The sequence below is a fragment of the Drosophila bipectinata genome, chromosome 3R, assembly GCF_030179905.1.
Source record: "Drosophila bipectinata strain 14024-0381.07 chromosome 3R, DbipHiC1v2, whole genome shotgun sequence".
NCBI classification, from domain to species: domain Eukaryota; kingdom Metazoa; phylum Arthropoda; class Insecta; order Diptera; family Drosophilidae; genus Drosophila; species Drosophila bipectinata.
In genome coordinates, this window is record NC_091739.1 from 15,262,917 (window position 1) to 15,285,470 (window position 22,554).

At 38.3% G+C, this 22,554-nt stretch overlaps 3 protein-coding genes across 7 annotated transcripts; 1 reads left to right on the forward strand and 2 right to left on the reverse strand.

Annotated features, from left to right (window-relative positions):
• Positions 1–29: 29 nt before the first annotated feature.
• Positions 30–8,283, reverse strand: Esp (Epidermal stripes and patches). The gene is made up of 6 exons (XM_017248105.3): positions 8,014–8,283; positions 3,022–3,209; positions 1,963–2,210; positions 1,136–1,907; positions 776–1,078; positions 30–718 (listed from the first exon to the last, which is right to left on the reverse strand). The coding sequence occupies exons 2-6, from the start codon at positions 3,161–3,163 to the stop codon at positions 216–218; spliced, it is 1,968 nt and encodes a 655-aa protein (XP_017103594.2). The 5' UTR covers positions 3,164–3,209; positions 8,014–8,283; the 3' UTR covers positions 30–215.
• Positions 8,284–9,140: 857 nt separating this feature from the next.
• LOC108129207 (uncharacterized) lies at positions 9,141–9,785 on the forward strand. The gene is made up of 4 exons (XM_070280684.1): positions 9,141–9,145; positions 9,210–9,357; positions 9,410–9,577; positions 9,630–9,785. The coding sequence occupies exons 1-4, from the start codon at positions 9,141–9,143 to the stop codon at positions 9,783–9,785; spliced, it is 477 nt and encodes a 158-aa protein (XP_070136785.1).
• Positions 9,786–13,057: 3,272 nt separating this feature from the next.
• Positions 13,058–16,658, reverse strand: sosie. 5 transcript variants are annotated; one of them, XM_070281793.1, is made up of 5 exons: positions 16,088–16,658; positions 15,710–15,751; positions 15,047–15,193; positions 14,082–14,258; positions 13,058–13,834 (listed from the first exon to the last, which is right to left on the reverse strand). In XM_070281793.1, the coding sequence occupies exons 1-5, from the start codon at positions 16,230–16,232 to the stop codon at positions 13,743–13,745; spliced, it is 603 nt and encodes a 200-aa protein (XP_070137894.1). In that variant the 5' UTR covers positions 16,233–16,658; the 3' UTR covers positions 13,058–13,742. The 5 variants fall into 5 exon arrangements, with proteins under 5 accessions (XP_070137894.1, XP_017102726.2, XP_070137893.1 ...); XM_070281792.1 differs by lacking the exon at positions 13,058–13,834 and having other exon boundaries at positions 13,936–14,258; positions 16,088–16,533; positions 16,603–16,639; XM_017247237.3 differs by lacking the exon at positions 15,710–15,751 and having other exon boundaries at positions 13,069–13,834.
• Between the last annotated feature and the right edge of the window lie 5,896 nt (positions 16,659–22,554).

A 22,554-nucleotide genomic window follows, 5' to 3' on the forward strand; every position in this document is an offset into this window, starting at 1 on the left:
TTTCAAAATTTATGTAAATATTTCATGGTTTTTAATTAATTCAAACTATGTTATACTATCAAAACTTAATTCAAAACTATATCTACATAGATGGACGGCTTATGATTTCTAATAGTGTGGGTGTGCTGCGTCTAATTCTACACATTAACTATTTACAATACTAAACTAAATCGAAAAAACTACTTCATCTAGTTCTAAATCACGTGTATAGGAGGTCATGCCGTCTCCAGGCGTTTCTGCACATAGTTCCGCTCCTTCAGCAAGTCATCCAGCTGCTGTTCCTGGTAGTAGACCACAAACTGCGCGGCCGACACCTGCTCGAAGATGGCGCAAATACTGGGCTTCAGGTTATAAAAGAACAGAAGCTGTCCGCGCTGGTTAAAGTCGCTAATCAGCGAGTCTATGACAGTTGCCGTCGTGAAGTCAGCGCCATAGACATGGGAGGCATCGATTACCACCGGGACATTTTGTCGTATGGACTGCTTGTTGACCAGATTCCGGACATAGTCCACTGATGGAAAGATTAGGCATCGATCTGGCGTGATCATGGAGTACTCCACTCCCGCCTGAGTGGTCAGAAGTTCGGTGGTGAGCTTGGGCCGTGCCGCATGGTATAGAATGAAGATCACGTTGAGGCCCACTCCTATTAGAATTCCCCATTCCAGAGGTAGCACGAGACAGGCCACGAATGTACCCACTCCAGGCACCAGGTCGCTTTCTGGAGAATGAAATATTCGGTTAAGGGTTGCGGATATCTACGGATGTCTGCACTCACTCTTTGATCTCCACATTGGCTTGACCACTTTGACTTCGATCATGAACACCACAGCAGATATAATGATGGCAGCTAGAGTAGGCCGCGGGATGAAGAAGAAGTAGGGTGTGAGGAATAGCAGGGCAATCATCACCAGGCCACCGGAGTAGATGTTGCTAAGTGGTGTGCGCACTCCACTGGCATTATTCACTGCCCCCCGACTCAGGGCTCCGGTTCCAGGGAAGGCTTGCACAAAAGAGTTGAAGATATTGGCGGTACCGATGGCAATCAGCTCTTGCGAGGCATCAACCGGCTTTCCATTGGCTATAAATAATGGTCTGTTAGATGCAGTTCGATGTAACTTTTTACTAAATCACTCACCAAAAGCCTTACAAATAGCAATATTTTCCATTAGGGATATTAATGGGATTACCACCAGGCCAGATCCCATGCTGTGCACCATCTCCACGAATCCCTGGGCCACTCCGTTACTAGTCTCGTTCGCGCTCAGCGAAAAGGGCGGCAACTGAAGACTTGGCAGTCCAGGAGGAATGTCGCCCACCACCCTAAAAGGAGCGCCATGCTCCTCGCTGTGCAACAGATAGCCCATCAAGCAGCAAACCACCACCAGAATGGCATTCCTGGCAGTGCCCACAATCCACAGGATCTTGTTTACGGCCCGCTGGAACTTTGTACACTCACTCTCATCGGCGGGCCCAACCTTGCAGGAGGAGAGACTGCGCATCAGGAGCAATACAACTATGCAGGTGATTCCCAGGACAGTGTCACCGGCCCGTGTGTGCTCAATATTGTGGAAGACCTGTGTCCAGATCTCCACAAAGGTATTCCCCTTGGCTGTAATCCCCAGTACGCTCTGGACCTGGGATGTTAGAATAATGAGCGACACGGCCGAGGTGAATCCGGATGAAACTGGGCCAGACACGAAATCGATGAGGAATCCCAGTCCAAAGAGGCCCATCAAAAGTTCCACTATTCCACTGAGGAGGCACAGTAGCACCGACTTTTGCCAGGACCCCTGCGCTGCCTGGTAGGTGAGCAGCGCCACTATCGCTGAGGGTCCCATGGGCACATCCTTGCAACTTCCCAGGAAGATGTACACAAAACACCCCACAAATGAGGCATACAGACCGTACTAAAAGTAGGAAAATCAGGAAAAGAAATCAGCTAAGGAACAAGATATTACTTACAGCTACTGGTAATCCTGCTATTCCTGCATAGGCCAGTGCCTGGGGGATCACCGTTAGACCTACAGTAATACCAGCCACCAAGTCACCGACGGCATCCTGACTATTATAGCGAGGAAGCCACGAAAGTATGGGCAGTCTTTTGTGCAGGGTTTTGCGGTTGAAGGTCCTGCGCCCGCAATTTTGAAGCCAACTGCGAGTGCATTCCAGAGTGCTTAGCGGGGGCTTTACTTTTTTTCCATCCTCGGTTACTGTTGATAAAAAACAAAAAGGTTATATGCAAATAGTTGACGCAGTCTTTATGGAGAGGTTAAACAAAGTATATGTAAATCAGAGAAAGAATAGGTGCAAACGCTTGCATAAATGCAGCTTAATGAAATTTTTAAGTTGCCTACGATAACGGTAGCATTTCACTTCTGATTCATAATCACGTACTACCGAGTGCCACGCTCGATCTGTTTCTTCTGGCCAGCACCCCACTCGAGTCAACTCGATCCATTCTCCCCCTATTATTTCAGGTTGCTCTAGGGCATTGTTATTGCTTGTGTTTTTCATTCGAAAGTTTTCCATGATCTACGCGAATTTCATTGCCAAGGTTAAGACAGAGCTTAGCGGCTGAGAAAACGTGAAAAACAATTGCATTTCAACTCGCCCACTTCCCATTCGATTGGTTTTGTGAAAAATTATTCGCGGAATTTCAGTTAGGCACTTTAATTACGTTTGGCAAGGAACTAATTATGAAATCAGCAATCTAATTTGTTAATAAGAAGGCTGGGAAGTTGTGACCTAATGAATTAATAGAGTTAGAGTTCATCAATAATTTTACAAGTTCTAAAATAAACCTATTGGGGTATTATTTCAATTACTAAAATTGGATATATAGTTTATCGTCAAATAGCTTGTCGTTTTATTCAAATGACAATTCATCAACTTCACAAACGATTCACGTTTCGTTTTAAATCATAAACATAATAATTGAATGCCTAACTTCACTTTCTACTTTAATAAACAAACACATTTCTTAAAAAAAAAGCTCAGTTTTAATATTAAAAAGCCACTTACATATGAATTCCTTGGATCCTTGGGAACCAACGCTGTTATTGGTACTTCCATTCTGTTCCGTGATGTTAGTTTGGATACTGATCGTTGAGCACTTGAATCCATCGTTGAAATATACGTGATCCGAAGCCGTATTGGACTTCATTTTAGAGTCCGCCTCTTCGGGGTAGCAGCTAATCAAAGCAAACAAGCTGCGTGTACGAAGTTCAAGTTAATTAGACACTGAATGACACCAGTTGCGTAAAGTTAAATCCTATACACCGGCTTAGGTGCTGGGGTGCATCTATGTATTATAAGTCTGTGGCTTTTTTTGGCACCGAAAACTATCTGAATGATATTCGTTGTTCGGTTCTGCTCGCTTGCTTGGCTCTTCACACGACAGCGTTTCGAACGAAACTGTTTTGTACTTGATGCGGACCTTGTCTTTTATAAAAATCAAAACTTCGTCATCGTTTGCTAACTACGTTTGAGTTGGGTCTCAGGCCTGGCTATCTGGGTGTCTGAATAACTGAGTATATCTGAGTGCCTGAGTCGCTGCTTCGGCTCGAGTGTTGATATTGTTTTTCTGGCTCTATTAGGGTTTTGGGAACCGGGATGATCGGTCACCTGTTAAACTGATAATCGCTTCGGGTGGGGGGAAATGGGAAAGGTAGTTGCGTGTTTAGTTCCCTTTTTGCGGCACTTAGTAGGTATCACTTTAAGGTTTTTTTCAGTTTTCAAACATAAGTCGAAAAGAAAGGAAGTTGTAAATTCTTTTGGAATTAGTCTGCAATTATTTGCTTGGCTCAGCAATTTTCAAAAACACTCGTTCACCTCGTGAGCCGCCAGTGACACTGGTTGTTTATTATATTCGTCCCCTATATTTGGGAATGGAAAGTTTACGGTACGGGGGAGTCCCATATATTATAAGGTTGAATGAATAAGATTTTTGGGTTTTTTTTTCTTCCAAAATTTTCCATTCAATGGCGGAATGCAGGTGTAATTTTCTGGCAGCAACTTCTATGTAGTAACCTTTCTAGACGATAGCCAGGTAGACTGTTAACATATCTCGAGATGACCCAAAACCAGATTTGACCAGTTACCTGCCACTGCACCAGCCAAATCACTCTCTATATACATGCTTGGGTCTTGCACTTCATTTTATTCATGCACTTTGTGTATCTTCATATGCCTATAATATTAAATTTTATGAATATTTAAACCAGCTTGTAATCTCAATAAAAATATCAGGTTTTGTCCTTTTGAATAAATACCTGTAGGATTTCAACTATAGTTACCCCCAGAATGTAATAACTATCTTTTAAGTACTCTTAAGAGTGGGAAGTTTCAACTCAAAACAAATGTTTACTGACTAAGGATTTAACTGGAGTATTATTACCAAACTATTTTGACGCAACTGAAAGTCTAGCGGCTCCGACGCGTCGTTTACTTAACAAATAGTTTCTGCAAGAATTCTGATTATTTCCATAATGAACTTGACACTTCGTGAATGTGTGTATGGGTCTTCTTTTTCGACAAACAAAAGCCGATACAAAAAAATGTCATGGATAAATAAATATTTAAATGCAAGGCTTAGTGATAGCTTTTGGGGTCGAGTCGGTTTTAAATGGAAACGGAGGGCATAAATTGTGTGATAACCCTTCGGCGTGATCATCTATTTTTAAAGAGTGCATTTACAAGAGTGTGGTTCCCAATCACAAATGCATTGAAAGGTTGTCACATAAGATGTGAGAAAAACGTGAATTTTCATTTTGGATTAGATTGAAACTTTCCATGGGCCTGTCAGTCATCGAGGCCCGTAAAGGTTTTGTTATTGTTTGAGAAGTTTTGGCTATAAAATTGTTAATTTACGGCATTTTAATGTTTAAGCATTGCACTTGAAATTCAAGATGAACATCGAAATTCAAAAATTCGCCAAAAAGCTTCCTAGACAGCTGATGCTGTGACAAATGGAATTATTTAAATTAATTGAAACGGGCTTTATGTGATAAAAGGCCATAAATATCACTGTCTTTATAGTCTGGCCAAGTTCAGAGACGGAGAAGCAAGCGGTTTCGATGTTTTCATATCCATTAGTTGACGAGTAGATTAGGCTGTAACCGGCTGAAGCACAACATGCTTACACCTAGAAATTTTCATTTAAAAAAGTCCTTTATAGCAGGGGTAATATTTCTCACTTTAATAAAAATAACTTTTTTTACAGAGTATTTTGAAGCCGATTATTCTCCAGTTCTAACTTTCTTACACGTTTTTAGCCACTTTATGTTTGGGATTTTTTTTTGCCGGTTTTTTGTTGTGCAATTTTGTTTCCTAAACGCAGTCCAATGACTCGAATACAATCATTCATGTGGCAGATAGTTTATTTACAAAAACAACGATATAAAACCATTGCTTTTGTTTTAGATAAATACGTCAAGATGCCGGTAACTGGTTTTGCACTGATCTCAATGAACTGCTCGGAGCTGCCGAAATTTCAGCTAATTTTGGATGATGTCAAACAAACCGGGCGCCCGATCACTATATATACCCCCTTTGCGAAGGCGTTTCCCTTTGTTTTGGTTTATTTTTAACTATTTATGAACCCGCGCACTTAGAAAGTAAGTGCCTGCTGGATGGTGTCTTTATTCGGTGGGTGTGTGTGAAATTAAAAGAAATGTAGGCGGCGAAATTGCCGTGATTTGTGCTTTAATTGCTTTGAAATTATAACTTCCTTAAAGTGATTGTAGTGATGACTTTTTTAAAGTTTGTTCGCACTGGCACTTAGATGCTCGCAGTTTTATGATGGCCTACAAGTGCCCTGAACTTTGCACCTTGACACACGTGCTTGACCTCTGGCCCTACGAATAAAATATAAATATTTATATACTGAGAGATTTTTGAGAGTTCATTGCTTGTTATCCCTAAACTTGAATCAACTTTATAATGGAGCTGAAAGCCAACAGGAAGCACAAATGTTCAATTAATTGTTCAATTACATTTGTTGCCCACTTTTTTCTGTTTTGTTTTTAACTTGCTTACTTTTGTTTTTTGTTTTGTTTTGACTATTTGACGGCTTAAATTACAGGGCCAATTGCGAAACGTATTTCGCATGACTTCCAAATTGCCATAAAGGGCGTAACCAGCCACAGTGGGCGTGGCCGATCACTGACCAATTTCCACAAAACCAACAACGTACTGTCGCCCATTTCAATTAAATGCGTTCGGTGTGTTTTGGTTTGGTTTTCTGATTTGTTGTTTTGTTGGCAAAAATCATATCAGAAAGCTGTGTTTCAAAAGGTGCAGGGAGGAATATGGAAAGGGGTAAGCTATAGTTGGCATGGTCTTTGCACAGTTATTTTTTATAGTTATAAAATCACGTATACAACACGTTGGCCAACTGTGATCTCTGCTCCATATGTGATTTGTTATCTAGGAGGAAAAACTTAATACCTGGCTAAAAAAAAGCCTGTTGTAGTTAAAATATTTTCTATACTTATTGCGAGCAGCGTAAGATCTCTTTTGTAACCCCTAGAACGTGACTTTTAAGTCCAAGATAGGCTTTTATATTAATTTATGAAACTGTAACAAAACTCTACTGCAATAAGATGATTTATGAAGTCACATGCCAAGTCACACTTTGAAATTCAACCGAAATTTATGGCAAGACGTTAACTCTTTGCTTAGCCCCCACATTGTTTGATTTGAATTAGTAGCCTATATTGTTAGCCATACCCATGCAAATTGTTTTTTATTTTTTCAGAGCCACATCAATGGCTCAATTGTTTATTCCAATGTCAGAGACATGCACTAAAAATAGTCTGCTTGTTGAGAACCGAGCTTATTTGCTCTGAACTCTTGTTAGAGTCTATGGGGAACATTCACCTGAAGATAGTTAGGAAACCCCTTCAATTCTCAATTAGGACTCCCACGTTTGGCTCTTGATGATTTGATTGAATAAGTGATTAATCGCTGGCTAAGCAAATTTCGTAAAATTATCATAAAACGGGTTTCACAATCCATATCAGAAGACTTAGACGACAGCCGTTTGGAAGAGGAGTATTTTTTTTTTGCTACCGGCTTTTGTTTGATTAAATTTGAATATTTATGATTGGATTGTTTATACTCGGATTTTATGGCGCACACTTTTGATAAGTTTGCGATTTTTATGCAAAACGCGTTTCCCTCGCAGACGATTACGCATCAATGAAAACGAAAAACCTCATCTGTGCGAAATCTTATCTATCCGGCAGCGATCAAGATGTGGCAAATAAAAAATATTTAAGAATTTCCGAGTCGGGTCTTTCGTTGAAAACCACAAAAATCCAGTTTAATCTGCCAATTACTGTGAGTGTTCTTTTTGGAATATCACCGAAAGAATTGAACTTAATGAAAGGTGAAAGCCTGGCATGGTTTTAAGAATATTATAGGAAACTTACTCGATACATGAGCTACTCCAGATTATGGCATGTCAATTAAATATGTATTGTACATGAGGTAATACTAAGAGAATATTTAAGGGTCGGATTAGACTTTTTTTGGGGAACCCGCGCTATAGACACGTACTCAGCTTTGAGTCACGTAATCAAATAATGCATTTCCACAGCCGCATGCCAGCCATTTTTTTGCAACTAAAAAAAAAATTTCAGGTAATATCCAGTAAGTTCCCCTGAGTGCCTATAACAAGGGGATATTGTTACATTTTAGAGAATAAGCTAACTTTTTGCGATTTGTAAACAAATACTAAAATAAGTTTCAATGAATCATTTAATTCGCACTCCATTGAGGTTATCAAGAAATTAGCACTTTTTATATGGCATCTTTAAAAATGAATTAGCATATTGGGAGCTCATAAATAAATTGGTAACCGATTAGTGCTAAATGTTAATCGACCGTTCCAAGTGCGTCAGTGTATGCAAAAAGTCAAAACATAGTTTCTAATTTGGCAAGAGAGATAAACACTTTTCGGTTGCCAAACTAATGTCTGATGTCAGTCCAGAAAAATGTTTGTGGACTTACCCCTTTTCACTTGATGACGAGGGGACGTAAATGACCCAATTAGATGAGGAATTCCACTAGCCGAAGCTTGTGATTTATTCTACTTTTTATTCGATTATTTCTATTGAAATTGGCCCGAACGATACGAGCCACCGGAAACGCAATACGAATCTATTGGCTTTGACTTTGGCGCGCGTCGCACACCTCAAATTTAATTTTCATTGTTGCTAGGTTCTAATAGTGATAATTTTAATGAATATTTATCTGCGTGGTTCGATTTTTTATTTTATTGGTGAATGCCAAATGCTCATGCAAATGCCAGCCAAAATGCAAGAATAAAGTTTATGTGGATATTTCATTTGCAGAGCACACAAGTTTAGTTTTTTTCCGGCGATAGCACAGCCGAATCCGAAAGGTAAACAGACGTAACTGTGGGTTGGGGTTTTGGAACACCCCGAAAAGTTGCCACCTCTCCGGCAACCGAGCTTGTAATTGGGCTTGGACGTGCGGGAGCCGATTGTTTTTGAGCCGAGCTTTGGAAAAGCTTTCGCCCACAGCCGTTTCCTCATTTCTCATTTCTAAACTGAGTCTCTTACCCCTTTTCTCGTCGCTCTTTGAGAGAAATTTGAAAGTAAACATGTGGTCAAATGGGGGCCAGCGAAAGGCGTTAGCATTACAAAATTCCAACTTGTTTACATATTGATAACTTTTATGCTAAATTAAACTGCAATAATAAATTTTTAATCAATGCCGGTTGTTTGACTAAGTGATTGCTGATCGATTAAGGTTGAATAACGGTGTTCATGCGTGAATTAAATGTTACAAACTGTTTTTATAGATTACCCAAGGTAGCTTTAATGTTTAAAATTAGGTTCAATAATATTTTCCTACGCTTATTAACAGCACGTGCTGTACAATAAATGAAGTCATTGTAAGTCGGGTTAAATTTTTCGTTTAAAGGCCATTTAAGTACTTAATTTGAAACAAATTGCCAAAATTGATATATCTTATACATTTATTCGTTTGGATAAACCTAATAGATGAAATATCAAAACGAATTTTCTCAATCGCCATCCATAAATGCCAGAAGATGCACTTGTTGCGGGATCCAATATTCTCTTGTTTTGTGGTGTTACTTTGTGCTATAAATGAAGTGAGATTACCAAATTTAAAAAACTTAAAACATATAAAGAATTTCGAGTCCTTTAGATCACTAGCCGAGTCGAGTTTACAAATTTAAAGTGCAGGACCACGGATAAGGAGTTTGCGGATGTTGAATATTGCGTGTTAAAGGCCGTTAATCGATCCTACAAATATGCCTCAGTAAAAATAAATCTATTTAAAGTACCAATCACTCGAGTCAAGGTGTAAATTACACATTATTTTTAACCAAAAGTGAATCAAATGTTAATTTTAGGTCAACTTGGGGCTCTACAAGCGCATGAACGGATATAGACCCTTTTTATATAACGTATCCGTAGATGGATGTAAATTTTTGAAGAACCGAAAAGCCAGTCCTATCACAAATTACTTTTTTGAGTTCATAAGAGAAAATTCGAACATAAATCACTCCTGCCCATATGATGTAACGGAAATAATCATTTCGATGTAAAATTTATTAATTTATTTAATTTTAGCATGACATTATTGTCGACAAGCTAACCACAGAGAAAGTCAATCACCGATTAACCAAAGTACTGGCATTTCCGGAGGGGGACTACATGATCGAAATGCACTGGATGGCCCAAGATGTTACCCGAATAGTGGTTAATGTTTATCTGTCACTGTCATGACATGGCTTACATTAAACAATACATATAATAATATTAATTTTAAAATATATTTTTGGGGTTTCTTGCTGATCGTCTAAATTACAAGCAACTGTATGTATTTGTGTACTACATTTCCATACTCTTTCTTAAACTTATCTACCTTTAAGAATAATATTTTTTGAAAGTAGGACAACTATATCAGTAAAAACCGATTAAATATTTCAATCATTAAAGCGCAATTTATGAAATTATTTTAAATAAGTACCGATGGTAAGAAATCAGTTTTTGATAGGCCAATCCAAATGTATCTAAGGCTCATTCTGAATCAGACTTGAGATGTATTAGACATGTATCAAAAATATTGAAAACGATATTTAAGAAATGTTTTGAATGAGAAAAGTAGTTCTTGGGTTCGCTGATTACAAAATGGTTACAAAATGACTGATTACAAAATTTTCTGATCGGTAACAAATTGGCAGAACATTGGCCATCGGAGGAGCAAAAGTAACGAGATCAGGAGACCACCACAATTTTATGAGGAAAAAATTCAAAAAAGGAAAAAAAAAAACAAATAATAATATTAACAGCACGTGGTGCTCCATAAATGAAGTAATTTAAAAATGGGTTCAATTTTTCGATTAAAGCCCATCCAAATGGCGGAACAAATTTGGTATATTTTATAGGTTTATTCGTTTGGAAACAAAATATAAAAACGAATTTTCTCAATCGCCATCCATAAATGCCAGAAGATGCACTTGTTGCGGGATCCAATATTCTCCTGTTTTGTGGTGTTACTTTGTGCTATCAATGAAGTGAGATTACCAAATTAAAAAACTTAGAACATATAAAGAATTTTGTGTCCTTTAGATCACAAGCCGAGTCGAGTTTACAAACTTTAAGTGCACAACCACGGATAAGGAGTTCGCGGATGTTGAATATTGCGTTTTAAAGGCCGTTAATCGATCCTACAAATATGCCTCAGTAAAAATAAATCTATTTAAAGTACCAATCACCCGAATAAAGGTATAAATTATACTTTATATTTAACCAAAAGTGAATCAAATGTTAATTTTAGTTCAACTTGGGGCTCTATAAGCGCATGAATGGCTATAGACCCTTCCTATATAACGTATCCGTAGATGGATGTAAATTTTTGAAGAACCGAAAAGCCAGTCCTATCACAAATTACTTTTTTGAGTTCATAAGAGAAAATTCGAATATGAATCACTCCTGCCCATATGATGTAACGCGACTAATCATTTCGATGTAAAATTTATTAATTTATTAAATTTTAGCACGACATTATTGTTGACAAGCTAACCACGGAGAAAGCCAATCACCGATTAACCAAAGTACTGGCATTTCCGGAAGGGGACTACATGATCGAAATGCACTGGATGGCCCAAGATGTTACTCGAGTAGTGACTAATATTTATTTTTCACTGTCATGAATAGCTTACATTAAATTAAACCTTTATAAAAATTAATTTCAAATTATATATTTGGGGTCTACCCCCATTCTACCCGTTTATAAACTGATCTACCTTAACGAATCAGATTTTTTGACAGTACTTAAATACCCAGAATCAAAAAATGTAGTGCCCAGTACTTAAATACCCAGAATCTTAAATAAATACCGATAGTTATAACTAATTGTGATGGCCCAACCAAACTGTACCCCTCGTTTTATTCTGAATTAAACGTAAAATAAATATGATGCAATATGTATCTGCAACCTAAAACTTTTCTTTGCATTTTGTTGGTTTCGTAAAATTCATAAATTTTAAAAATGAAATTTGAGCAAAACTTTGCAACAGCAAAGACGGTACATAGTTTGCTATTTCAAAAACTTATAAATCAATATTTAAGCAATGTTTCAAGAAGAAAAGTATATTCTGGATTTTCTGATTAAAAATGGTTCTTTATTTCCTGATCAATTACACGTTGGCAGAGCAATTGCCATCGGAAGGAGCAAAAGTGAGAAATTAGGAAATCCAAAATTTTGAAAAAATGTAAAAACGATATTTAAGCAGTGTTTTAAATAAGAAAAGTATATTTATTTCCTGATCGAACAGAAGTTGGCAGAGCTGTGGCCATCGGTAGGAGCAAAAGTGGGGAATTAAGGAAAGCTTCTCTGTTCGCTGATTATACATATATTATATTTTTCGACAGTAGACACAACTACATCATTAAAAACCGATTGTTTATTTCAAAAATTGAAGTGCAATTTATTATATTATCTTATATAAATACCGATAGATATAAATCATTTGACATAAATCATAAATCATTTGTAGCCAAACCAAACTGGTCTCATGGCTTTGTTCTGATTTAGCCGTGAAATGAATTTGATGTGAAATGTATCTGCCACCAAAAACATATCTTTGCATTTTATTGGTTTTAATTTTTATAAATGAAGTAAGATCATGAAAAACTAAATTTTAAATATTTTTAAATGCATATTTAATGAAATTTAAGATCAAAACGCGAGTGGAGTTCACCAACTTCCAATGTACATCGTTGGATAAGGAGTTTACGGATTTTGAGTATTGCAAAATAAAAGCCATCAATCGAACTTATAAATACGTTTCCACAAAAGTACTTCTGTTCAAAGTTCCTATAACAAGAGTTAGGGTAAGTTAATTTCTTTATTTTAAAAGAATGTAATGAATCATAATATCCGCAATTTAGGTAAATTTTGCATTATATAAACGCTTGAATGGCTATAGACCTTTTTTATACAACATATCCGTTGATGCGTGTAAATTTTTAAAGAACCGAAAAGCCAATCCCATCACCAACTACTTTTTTGACTTTTTTAGGGAAATCTCCAATATGAATCATACGTGTCCCTTCGATGTGAGTAGTTAACTTCATTCCTTTATTAATTTTTTAATGTACTAATGTATCAATATACAGCACGATCTTGTTGTGGAAAAGCTTACAACGGAGAGCATCAATCGAAGAATGACCACTATGCTGGCGTTTCCCGAAGGTGATTATATGCTCGAAATGCACTGGATTGCTTATGATATCACCCGGGCCATTGTAAAATTATATGTTTCATTAATGTGAAAGTAAAGCCCCTAAAAGCAATAAAATACGAAGTATATAAATATGGAAAAATAGTAATCCCATTTTCATCATAATGGCTCTTCTTATCTCATTTTTAATTACTTCATCAGCAAACAATCTTAGTTTTTGATTTCAGTCATTTAAATTTTTTTAAAAAACACGCATTTGATTTATTTTTTAAAGTTTTTATTAAATAATATAAATAACAACTACGGAGAAAACAATGTCAATGATAGATGTTATTTGCAAGGTCCTAACAGTTTTTGATTTGAAAGAATATTTAAAGTTGTAGCAGTATCGAAATGAATTTATTATATATTACGTTTATAATCGGTTGTGGCTGTGAGCTCGTAAAGCTATATTTTTCGATGTTTCGAATACAAAAAACTAAAATGTTTTACATTTGTAATTGGTATGTTAAAGCGATCTGAATTTTTGCTTATCTATATTTATTAAATATTTAATTGATTTTCTTCGACTCACATATGTACTTATAAAATTACAATAAAATGGTGCCGGTATTTTTGTTTTTTGGTATTTAAGGTAAATATTCTATCGATAGGGGATCTATAGAAAACATTTATCAGATAATATAATTTTGTATATTGTATATATATGTATAACGCAACTTTTAGTGAGAAGCGAATAAAATTGACGGTGGTATATATGAAACTTATTCAATAGAACTACCTTTAGGCTAGTGGCGACTGTACTGTATTTTTCTAATCTTTCTTAATTTTCAAATATTTTTTAATCATTTTCCATTGGTTTTCGAAATGAACTTGGGTGAGGGACGGGGACGATGATTTTCTGTTTCTGTTATTGGTTTCACTGAGGCACATTTGATGGATCACTAGGGGAGAGTATCGCCAATATACGACTTCGATCGGGTCCAGTGGCCTTCTAGAAATGCTTTCGCATGTGGGCGGAGACCACGAAGGGCGCCAGCAAGGAGCAGATGGACATCAGGATATTGACCAGGGCCTGCATATTGGCTGCAAATTGAAAAAACATTTTACACTAAAAATCCTTTGTTGGGGGTGTTAAAAATTTAAAACCAATTTAATTCCAAATGTATTTAATAAATAAAAAATATAAAAATTCAGTATAACTATTTTCTAAAATAAAAATTAAAATTTATTGGTGAATTCCTATCAAACTTAAAATTAAAAATTGGAAGTTTTGTTTTTTCAGGTGCATTTTGTTCGGGTGTAGTTGGTTCAGGTGTATTTATTATATGACCTCCACTGCAGATATCGTGCAGAATGTCCTCCACATATCCGTTGTCGTTGTCGCAAAGACACAGCTTGGTCTTGCTGGACATGAACTTTGACACTCCAATGGTCCGGTTGCTGTTCTCGTACTGGCATACCATTCCATCTTCGCAGTCGTTGTTGCTGTTGCACTTGTGACGCAGACCTAGGGGGACAGTGAAATAGTTTTTAATTAGTAAACTTATTAGAAATCTGTCAGACTTCTTCTAAATCAAAAAACTCAATGTCAAAAAACTAAGACTTCGTATATACATATTTAGAGAAGTACTGAAGGCACTTTCTTCTGGGCCCTACTCCGTGCATGTCACAAATTGGCACTGCGGCGATTCCCATTACCATTTGCCGCTCATTTGGCTGCCTCGTTTTCGTTTTCGGTTCCCCCACAAGTCGCAGTCACGACATTGTAACATAAATCCGGCATCGACATTGCGCCGCCATAAACCAAAAGCCTCCGCCATCGCCATCGCAATTGCCTTACATGTCGGGTTAAAGAATGTCCTGCATACAGTAAGGAGCTAAAAACAATGGCAGGTCCCAAGGAGCCAAGGAGCCTAGCACAAGAAGAACAAGTGTGAATTGCGCACGAAAACTAAATAAATAAGCAGGCTGACAAATAGAGGCTACAGGTTTGGTGCGGGCATCCATCTGGAGGGATGCTTTGTTTAATTCTCATTTAGAAGCGCCTTTTGGACACCTTCGCCCTCCCACCTGCCACCTGTGTATCTGCCACTTGAGGCACATCACAGAGAAGGCCTCCAAGAAAGCAGCAGCCTCTTAAATAATAAATGTAATGTGCATGTCTTAGCAATTAGCTGACGTTTTTTGTTGGCTGTTCTATTTCCAGATCCTAGCTAAAGAATTCTAGAAAAGTATCTATCCTTTAAGAGTTATACTCTAAAGACATTAAATATTATATATTATTTTATAAATTACCTTTAAGGACATCGGGACAATTGCCAGCGGAGGGAGCCGAATCGTCGCCGCAGAGACATCGGAACCTGTAGTCGTTGGGATCCTTGACGCAGCTTGTGCGATCTATCGCCGTACAGTCATCGTGATTGGAGCACTCTCGTCCTTTGACTGTAAATATAATACCATAATTAACGGTAAACAAACTTATATTATCAGTTGTCTCAACTAATTGCCTACTAATTGTCTGATTGTTGACCCTTCCCTCTGCTAACACAAATAATCGTTTCCATTTAGACTTGTTTGCCAACTCCAATCACAATCCTATTACCAGCCCACCCACAAAGTCTCCTCCTCCTGCTACCGGAGTCTCTGATTTGTATGGAGCGTGGGTTGTCATTGTACTTGAGTGACTTGTTTGATCAATTTTCGATTTGTGTTGGTACCGGGATTTGTTTGGGCCGTGTCATTCAATTGCTGGCCCTCTGCCATAATTACTATCCAACTTGTTTATGGGTGACTCCAAAGTCAATCGAATGAGACATGATTTATGGGATCAGGCAAACATAAATGGTTAATATTTGTTTAGCTAGCAATGGGTGAGTATTAATTGGATATTAACTTTCGAATCTCTAATGATTCTTATAAATACTATGAGCTTATAATATTTAAACGTTTGTGACATACTAGGAAAGGGAAAATAATTGTATTGTTTCTCCAATTCATAATCTAAAAAGGGAAATAAAAACTTAAATTAAAACTTTTGAAATCAAAATATACAATAATAACTAAAATAAAATTATAAAAAATAGAAAGATACTTGCGGAAATAAAAATACAATAGATATATAAAACCTCATCATAGAAAACGATATTCCTTAGTTTTCTAAAAACTTTCATGTTTTGTTTTATTTAATTTTGATTGGCTCTTTTCTGAATTTAATTCTGTAACGATTATACCTTTTTTAGCAATTAAGACCCTTCCAGTTTTTTGCCTCTTTCTTGACCTTGCCAAGCACTTCGACTTGATTTTTTATTACCAACCCCCTTACAAGCTAGGACTTACCAATGGGAACATGCGTGGGTGGCGGCTGGTTGTTGGTCTTGCCAAAGGTGGTCAGTGCCGTGGAACTGACCCCGAACAGGATAATGAAGATGCCAAATAGCATGGTCAAGCTGCCGCACTGTGTGAATCGCTTAAGGGGCTGCATTTTAAAATGGGAGTGACGGTAGGAGGTGCCAAAAATCGAAATCGAGCTTCAAGTCGAGTCTGAGCCGCAGCACCCCCAAGTTTCGGCTGTTATATAAAATCACAGGCCACCGACGACCACGAGTTTTTCACGCACTTTCCTCGGAAGCTCGGAACAAGCTGCCCAGCGGCTTTATAGTAAGTCTGCTAATTTTTCTCGGGCCAATTTTATGCAAATTTTCACACCGAAACTGTTTCCGCTCCGGTGTATGGTACAAGAGTTCCCGTTGAAGCAAAGCAGAAACCGCACGAAAGGCGTCACTCTAACAAAATCGGATGTACGGGTATTTGGGAATATTAATGTGTTTTTCAGATGGTCTTCTATGGATTACTTTCGGTCTCGAGGTCTCCGGAGGTTCTTGAGCTCACGAACCAGTCGCCTGCGCGTTCGAAATGCAAGTGAAGAATTCGCGGCGCACACGGAGCTTAAGTTGGGGCGACGTCGCTGCTGACTCGCCTGGCTACTTGGCGCTCGCGCACACCGACGCCACCCACTGGTCCCCCAGTCCCCATCCAGCCCGCCACTACACTCACACTCACCGCCCTTCCCGCTCCTGTCCCGCAGCTCAGCCCAAAAAGAGAACCCCTTTCGCGTTTTTTCGAAATATATAGTGATTATTTAATTCCCTTTTTTGAATTATAATATTTTCATTTATCATTTTTAATGTTATATTTCAATAACGTTAAAAAAGGGATCCATTAGGAAAAGTTTTATTAATTAGTATTTAAATGTAAGTAAATTTATAACCTTAACTGGTTTTATAAACTATCTTTAATTTAATTTAAAAAAAGTTTCGATTTTATATTGCATTTTGAAATAATACACTATTATATTATAAGCGATTTACCCAGCTGAAATTGAAATTGATTTATGTAGAAATTAATTTGGTCAATTAATTTGTATAAATTGAATAAACTTGTTTGTATAAAAACATCTTGGCCAAATCTACGTCAACGATTTTTGCCCCAAAGAAAGTTTGGCAATCAAAACAAATCAAGATATGGATTCATGAATATTCATTTATTTACGAGTATTGCAAATTGATTGAATTTTTGTGCAAAACCTTAAGAAGTATCTTTTTTAAGTACAAGACTAAAATCTAGGAGCCTAGCCTAAATAATTTCGCGGATACCAGGGCATCCATAAAATCCAATTCCGGACGGACAGACACCTGAATGCATAATTAAGAGATCCCTCCACGTGTGGCAGGGTATTCCACTACATTAATGTGCTACGGCCGGAGCGGCGACTGCCAGGGGCTGGAGGCGGTGGGCCTAAATCTCTGGGCAGATTTTGAACTTGCCAGGTCCATATAATTTGTGCAAGTGTATGTGTCAGGCAAGCTCGAACGCACTTGTAACTGCTTCGTTGTTTCGTGAGCGAGTTTTGTTAACGAAGATGGATTTTTGTACGCCCTTAGTCGTTTTAGTTATTTTAGCCTAGTGTTTGGCTTTACCTTCGTGCAGTTTCTGTTTTTTGTTGGCTTTTTTATTGTAGCGACCTCGTCTCGTCCTCATCGTCCTCGTCGTCGGTGTCGTCCTGGCCCATGGGTGTACGTATTACGGTGTTGTGTGTGTGTGCGAGCCATAATAATGACGAAGGCATTAGAGCCATTGCATAGCCTACTTTTTGGGGGCCCGCAGAGTTTAAGCCGAACAACAACAAGAAGCAACCACAATAAAGTGTAACATTAGCACGCACCAAAAACAACAACAAAAAGAGCCAACTCAAAGGCAAATAGTTATTTTGGCCATTATTCTTAGCCGAGTTCTCTCACTCGCGGCTGGCTTTTATGATTATTTTTCAAGTTGGGCGGTGCATGGCCCTAATTACGTTTGAATTACCCAAGATGAGTGGGTTGCTTGTTGCTTTCAAACATTGCAACAGAGAGCCGCAAATGTTGCAACCTGCTACCGAAACACAAACAGAAAAAAAGGTTGCAGGCCACGCCCCCAGGCCCCATTTTATAAATCACCATTTTCGGGGAATATCGAACAGGCCAGCAAACGGATGCGAAACTTTCGGCCACGTCTGCCGTTGTCTGAGCCGGTTACTATTCAAAGTCAATAATTTACACCGAGAAACAAAACCCTTTGTGGTCAATTTTGGTTTCCTCGACATGAAAATTCTCCCCACTTTTCCCCAACACGGATTCCTTTCGTTTATTTTTGGCCGAGCCCCAACTCTTTGTTTCCGATTGTGGAAAATGTCAGGCTCTAGTGTTCAGGTGGTGCTGTTCCTTATCAGCCACCTCGATCGCCTTATAAACGATTTTTGTAATCGCTGCGACAGCATAAACAATTAGCTGAATGTTGGGGTTTGGGACTCCTAGAAGAAATTCACTATAAAAAATGAATAACTCATTTTAAGTTTAGCATTTTATTTCTTTAGTCTTGACATTCATGATGCAATGGCATTTGAGTTTTATAATAACCGTCTCAGAGCCCAAGTCTACGCCCACATAGCTGATAATATTTAGCATTCATTGCCGCATTCATGTAGATACTGGAGACTTCCTGTTCTTGCCTCCAAGTCAAATCCATTCCCAGAAACAGTAACTCTGATAAGAATACTCGTTCTGGAAAATGAACTAGCAAATGCACTGAAAGCTTGGACCCTATATCTCTAAATAATATTCCCATTTTTTTCACTGGTTCTTTCCTAATCTTAAACCTTCTACTTCTACGTACCTAAACAATTATTCCTTAACTAAACGTGCCACATTGCTTTTGTTGCAAATTCATTTGTTACACGCACGGCGAACGGAAACGCTTTCCAGAAAATATTCACGAAAATCCAAGGGGGATCCAAGTAATTAGAATACATTTCATTTTAGGTCCATGAACGATGGGGTCAACACAATCAGATTTAGGTTTAATTTTTCAAATTCATATCATTCCATTTTATTTATTACAGTGTAATAAAAACACAATGAAAAGAATAGAAAAAATGTCATAGAATAAATCCAATTTATGTGGAAAGTCTGCGATAAAATAAACACAATTTCTCCTTAAAATATATAGATAAACATCCACAAAATTAGCTTTATTATATTTACACAATCACATAATTTTGCTTGATATATATCATTAAAGTATCATCACAAATACCAACTTTATTCCATTTATCCTTATTTTAAGGATACGACCCATCGTACCATCTACGCAAATCGTCCATAAACGCGTCCGGCGAAATGGGAAATATAGCTTTATATGTATAGTTGGAGTACTCGAGTACAAAAAGGTACCTACATATTTAAATGTATAAATAAATTTTCTTTAATTATTATTCAGAAAAAATGGCCGGGCCACTCGATTCAATTTACCATGCGGCAAAAGTCCTAAATTTATTTTGGATATTTATTTCTTGACGTTATTGATAAATGTTCCTGGCCCAACAGCCGCAGCAACAAAAACAAAAAAAAGCCAAAACGGAAAACAAGCAGGAAAATTATATAGAAAAATCACGGAATCTTTTGACTAAATCAGAGACTGCAACGAATTGGAGGTGCCGCCTTCGAAAAGGAAAGGCCCTTGCCGCCCATGAGGCGATTGTAATTAAAGAACTAATTCCCTTTCAACAATCTGGGCGTCATGTTTTTGGTCTTAACTGATGATTAATTAGTGCGACTTTGGAGTTTCTCCGTCTAGCAACCAGCGATATATAATTTTCTCACGAAATCTCATTCGGGGTGTACTCATGCCTAGAGGTCATCATAGTTTTGCTGATTACAACGCCAGGACCGCATTAGCGGCTTCAAAGAATGCCAATTTAAGTCCTTTAATTCCATATTATGACCAGGTCTAATTGCATATAGACACACACTTTCACCAAGTCGGGCATGCAAGTTTGTTTTCGTGCGTTCCAGGACATGCACACATAGCCAAGTCAGAGGTGGGTCTAGGGCTGGACGAGGGCCTGAGGGCAGGTCGTCTTACTGCCACCGAAAGTTGCATGCAAAGCGAGGCGAGAGCTTCGATAGCCACTGCTCCTTGTTAGCCTTGTCTCTTGGCCAACACTTGACCAAATAACCTTTCCATGACTTTCCCAATTTATCATTCTCGGCCATTGCGGCCACTCCATTGCCACCTAAATGCAGCCAAATGCATGCTAAATATTCGTACAGCGTTCTAAGCTCTTTTGTGAATTATTTCAAGTTCATTTGTTAATGTACACCTTGATTTTAGCAAGGTGCGACACTTTTGGGGGACTTTTGGCCATTCCGTTACGTATACGCAGTGTGGCCTGCCCCCAAGAACAGGTTCCTTAGCATGTCATGTTGGCCCAGGCTAAAAAAAAATAAAGTAAAACATAAAAATAACTGCGAAATGCTAAAGCTCACGAACATATTCGAATAACTCATGCGTGGCCAGGTCAAGACGTCATTGCTTGAGGTCTAGGAATCCTGATCCTTAGGGGGTGACTATAAAAATAGCTTAATTTTCACAAGTTCTTGGGAATATTAGATGGAATATATTAGAATAACTATAGTTTCGAGATTCTTTTTAATATGGATGGATTTATTAGGGGCCTGAAAATAAATCAAATGATCTATAAAGCGCTTATACTTACAACTCCATAACTTATATCTGTGCTACTAAATAAGCTAAGAAAGCTTTAGAATATTCTGTACTCTGTGGCTAAAAAAAAACACTCCAGAAAAGTGATTTAAACAAAAAATATGTGACGATTTCAATGACCTATCTACAGACGAAAAAACTAATTAGTGGCGGCGTCATCATTGTCGGACATAGTTCATTATTCATCCACAATACCAAGGGGTTTTGGCCAGGAAAGGCAAAATGGAACAGTCTGTGGTCACCCTGCACCCTTTACCCCCGCGACAAATATGCAAATTTACGCACATCAAAAAAGTGAAAGTTCCAGAGAGGTGACCATTAAACCCGAAAACCCAGGAATGAAAGTACCCGCACAAAAAAATCAATGCAGCAGGGCCAGTGGCTAGCTGAGCTATGTGGTCTGTGGAGGGATTTGGGAGAAGAGGGGCCTGGAGTTGGGCTCCCCGCGGTCAGAACACGATTAAACCGCACTGATTATGGGTTACGACCATTTCTTATGGTAGCCCAGAAGCGCCAAAAACTTCTGCAACAAAATTGCCCATGCAAACCGGACTTGGTCCGAGGAGAGTCCTTAGTCCGAGACCATTGATGACGGCCTGGTTGCACGCAATCCATGACATCATCAAAATGTTCGGTAGCTCCTTCGGCCCCAAATCGTTTTTTGTTGGCTTCTCCCAAATATTTGCACCGCAGCCGAAGTGGTCGACAATTAGTTGGAGTACTATGTGGTGGCTAAGGCCCCTTAACTCACCCGCCCCAGACGTACTTGCAAAAAATCAGCTTAAGACCATAGGTATTCCAATGCACCTTGCTACGTTATTCTAATAAGGTTTTTAGTGGGGGGCTCCGCCACGCCGTCAAGAGCAGTGAACTTGTCCTGGAGTTTTGATCCTGAGTGACATTCCTTAATTGGAATTCAAATTAAAAAGTGCCTGAATTTAATCGCCGTTCCACTTGTATTATTAAAATGCAATTATTTCGGATTCGGATTTACTGTGGCGTTGGTCGCACCACAATTTCCTTCGCCGGGACATGCAATCTTCAATTGTTTGTCATTAGGGCAATCTCAATGTAAATGCTTGACCTTTGCCGATTACTCACTCATCGGGGCTCCACCTCCTGGTCAATGGGCAATATGGTAACTCTTTAATAGTGTATGAATCAGTTATGGTTTTAAACCGGGCTTTAAAGTATTATGAGGATAAAACAAGACCTTATCTCGGCCATAAATACTTCAGTTGAAGAGGAAGTTGTTCCAAAGTCAGATCAAAAGAGTTAAACTTTCGAAAACCGTGTGAAACAAGATAAGAGACCCAGGCGAGAAACTCCACACGAAAGAACCTCCACGATAGCTCCTCCACCGTTCACCCATCCAAGTTATTGGTTCTAGCAAAATGTTTGTTTGTTTCGTGTTTTATCGCGGCACGTGTCCCGAATTTACACGAAATGAGTAACTTCCGTTCTCATGAATGAAAAATTACTTACCAAAGTATCAACAAACGGATAGAGGGCCTGAGGTACCTAGAGCCTAGGGCCGGCTTCATGGATTTTCAATTTTCTCACCCGTACTAGTGTGGCGAAGCCAGGCGTAGCCTAATCTATGACTAATTATCGGAGCGACTTAATCGCTGGCCCAAGTCAATGTATCATAAAAGGAGGTTAATTCTATGCAATTTCGCATAGAGTCCGTGATTACTTTTCCT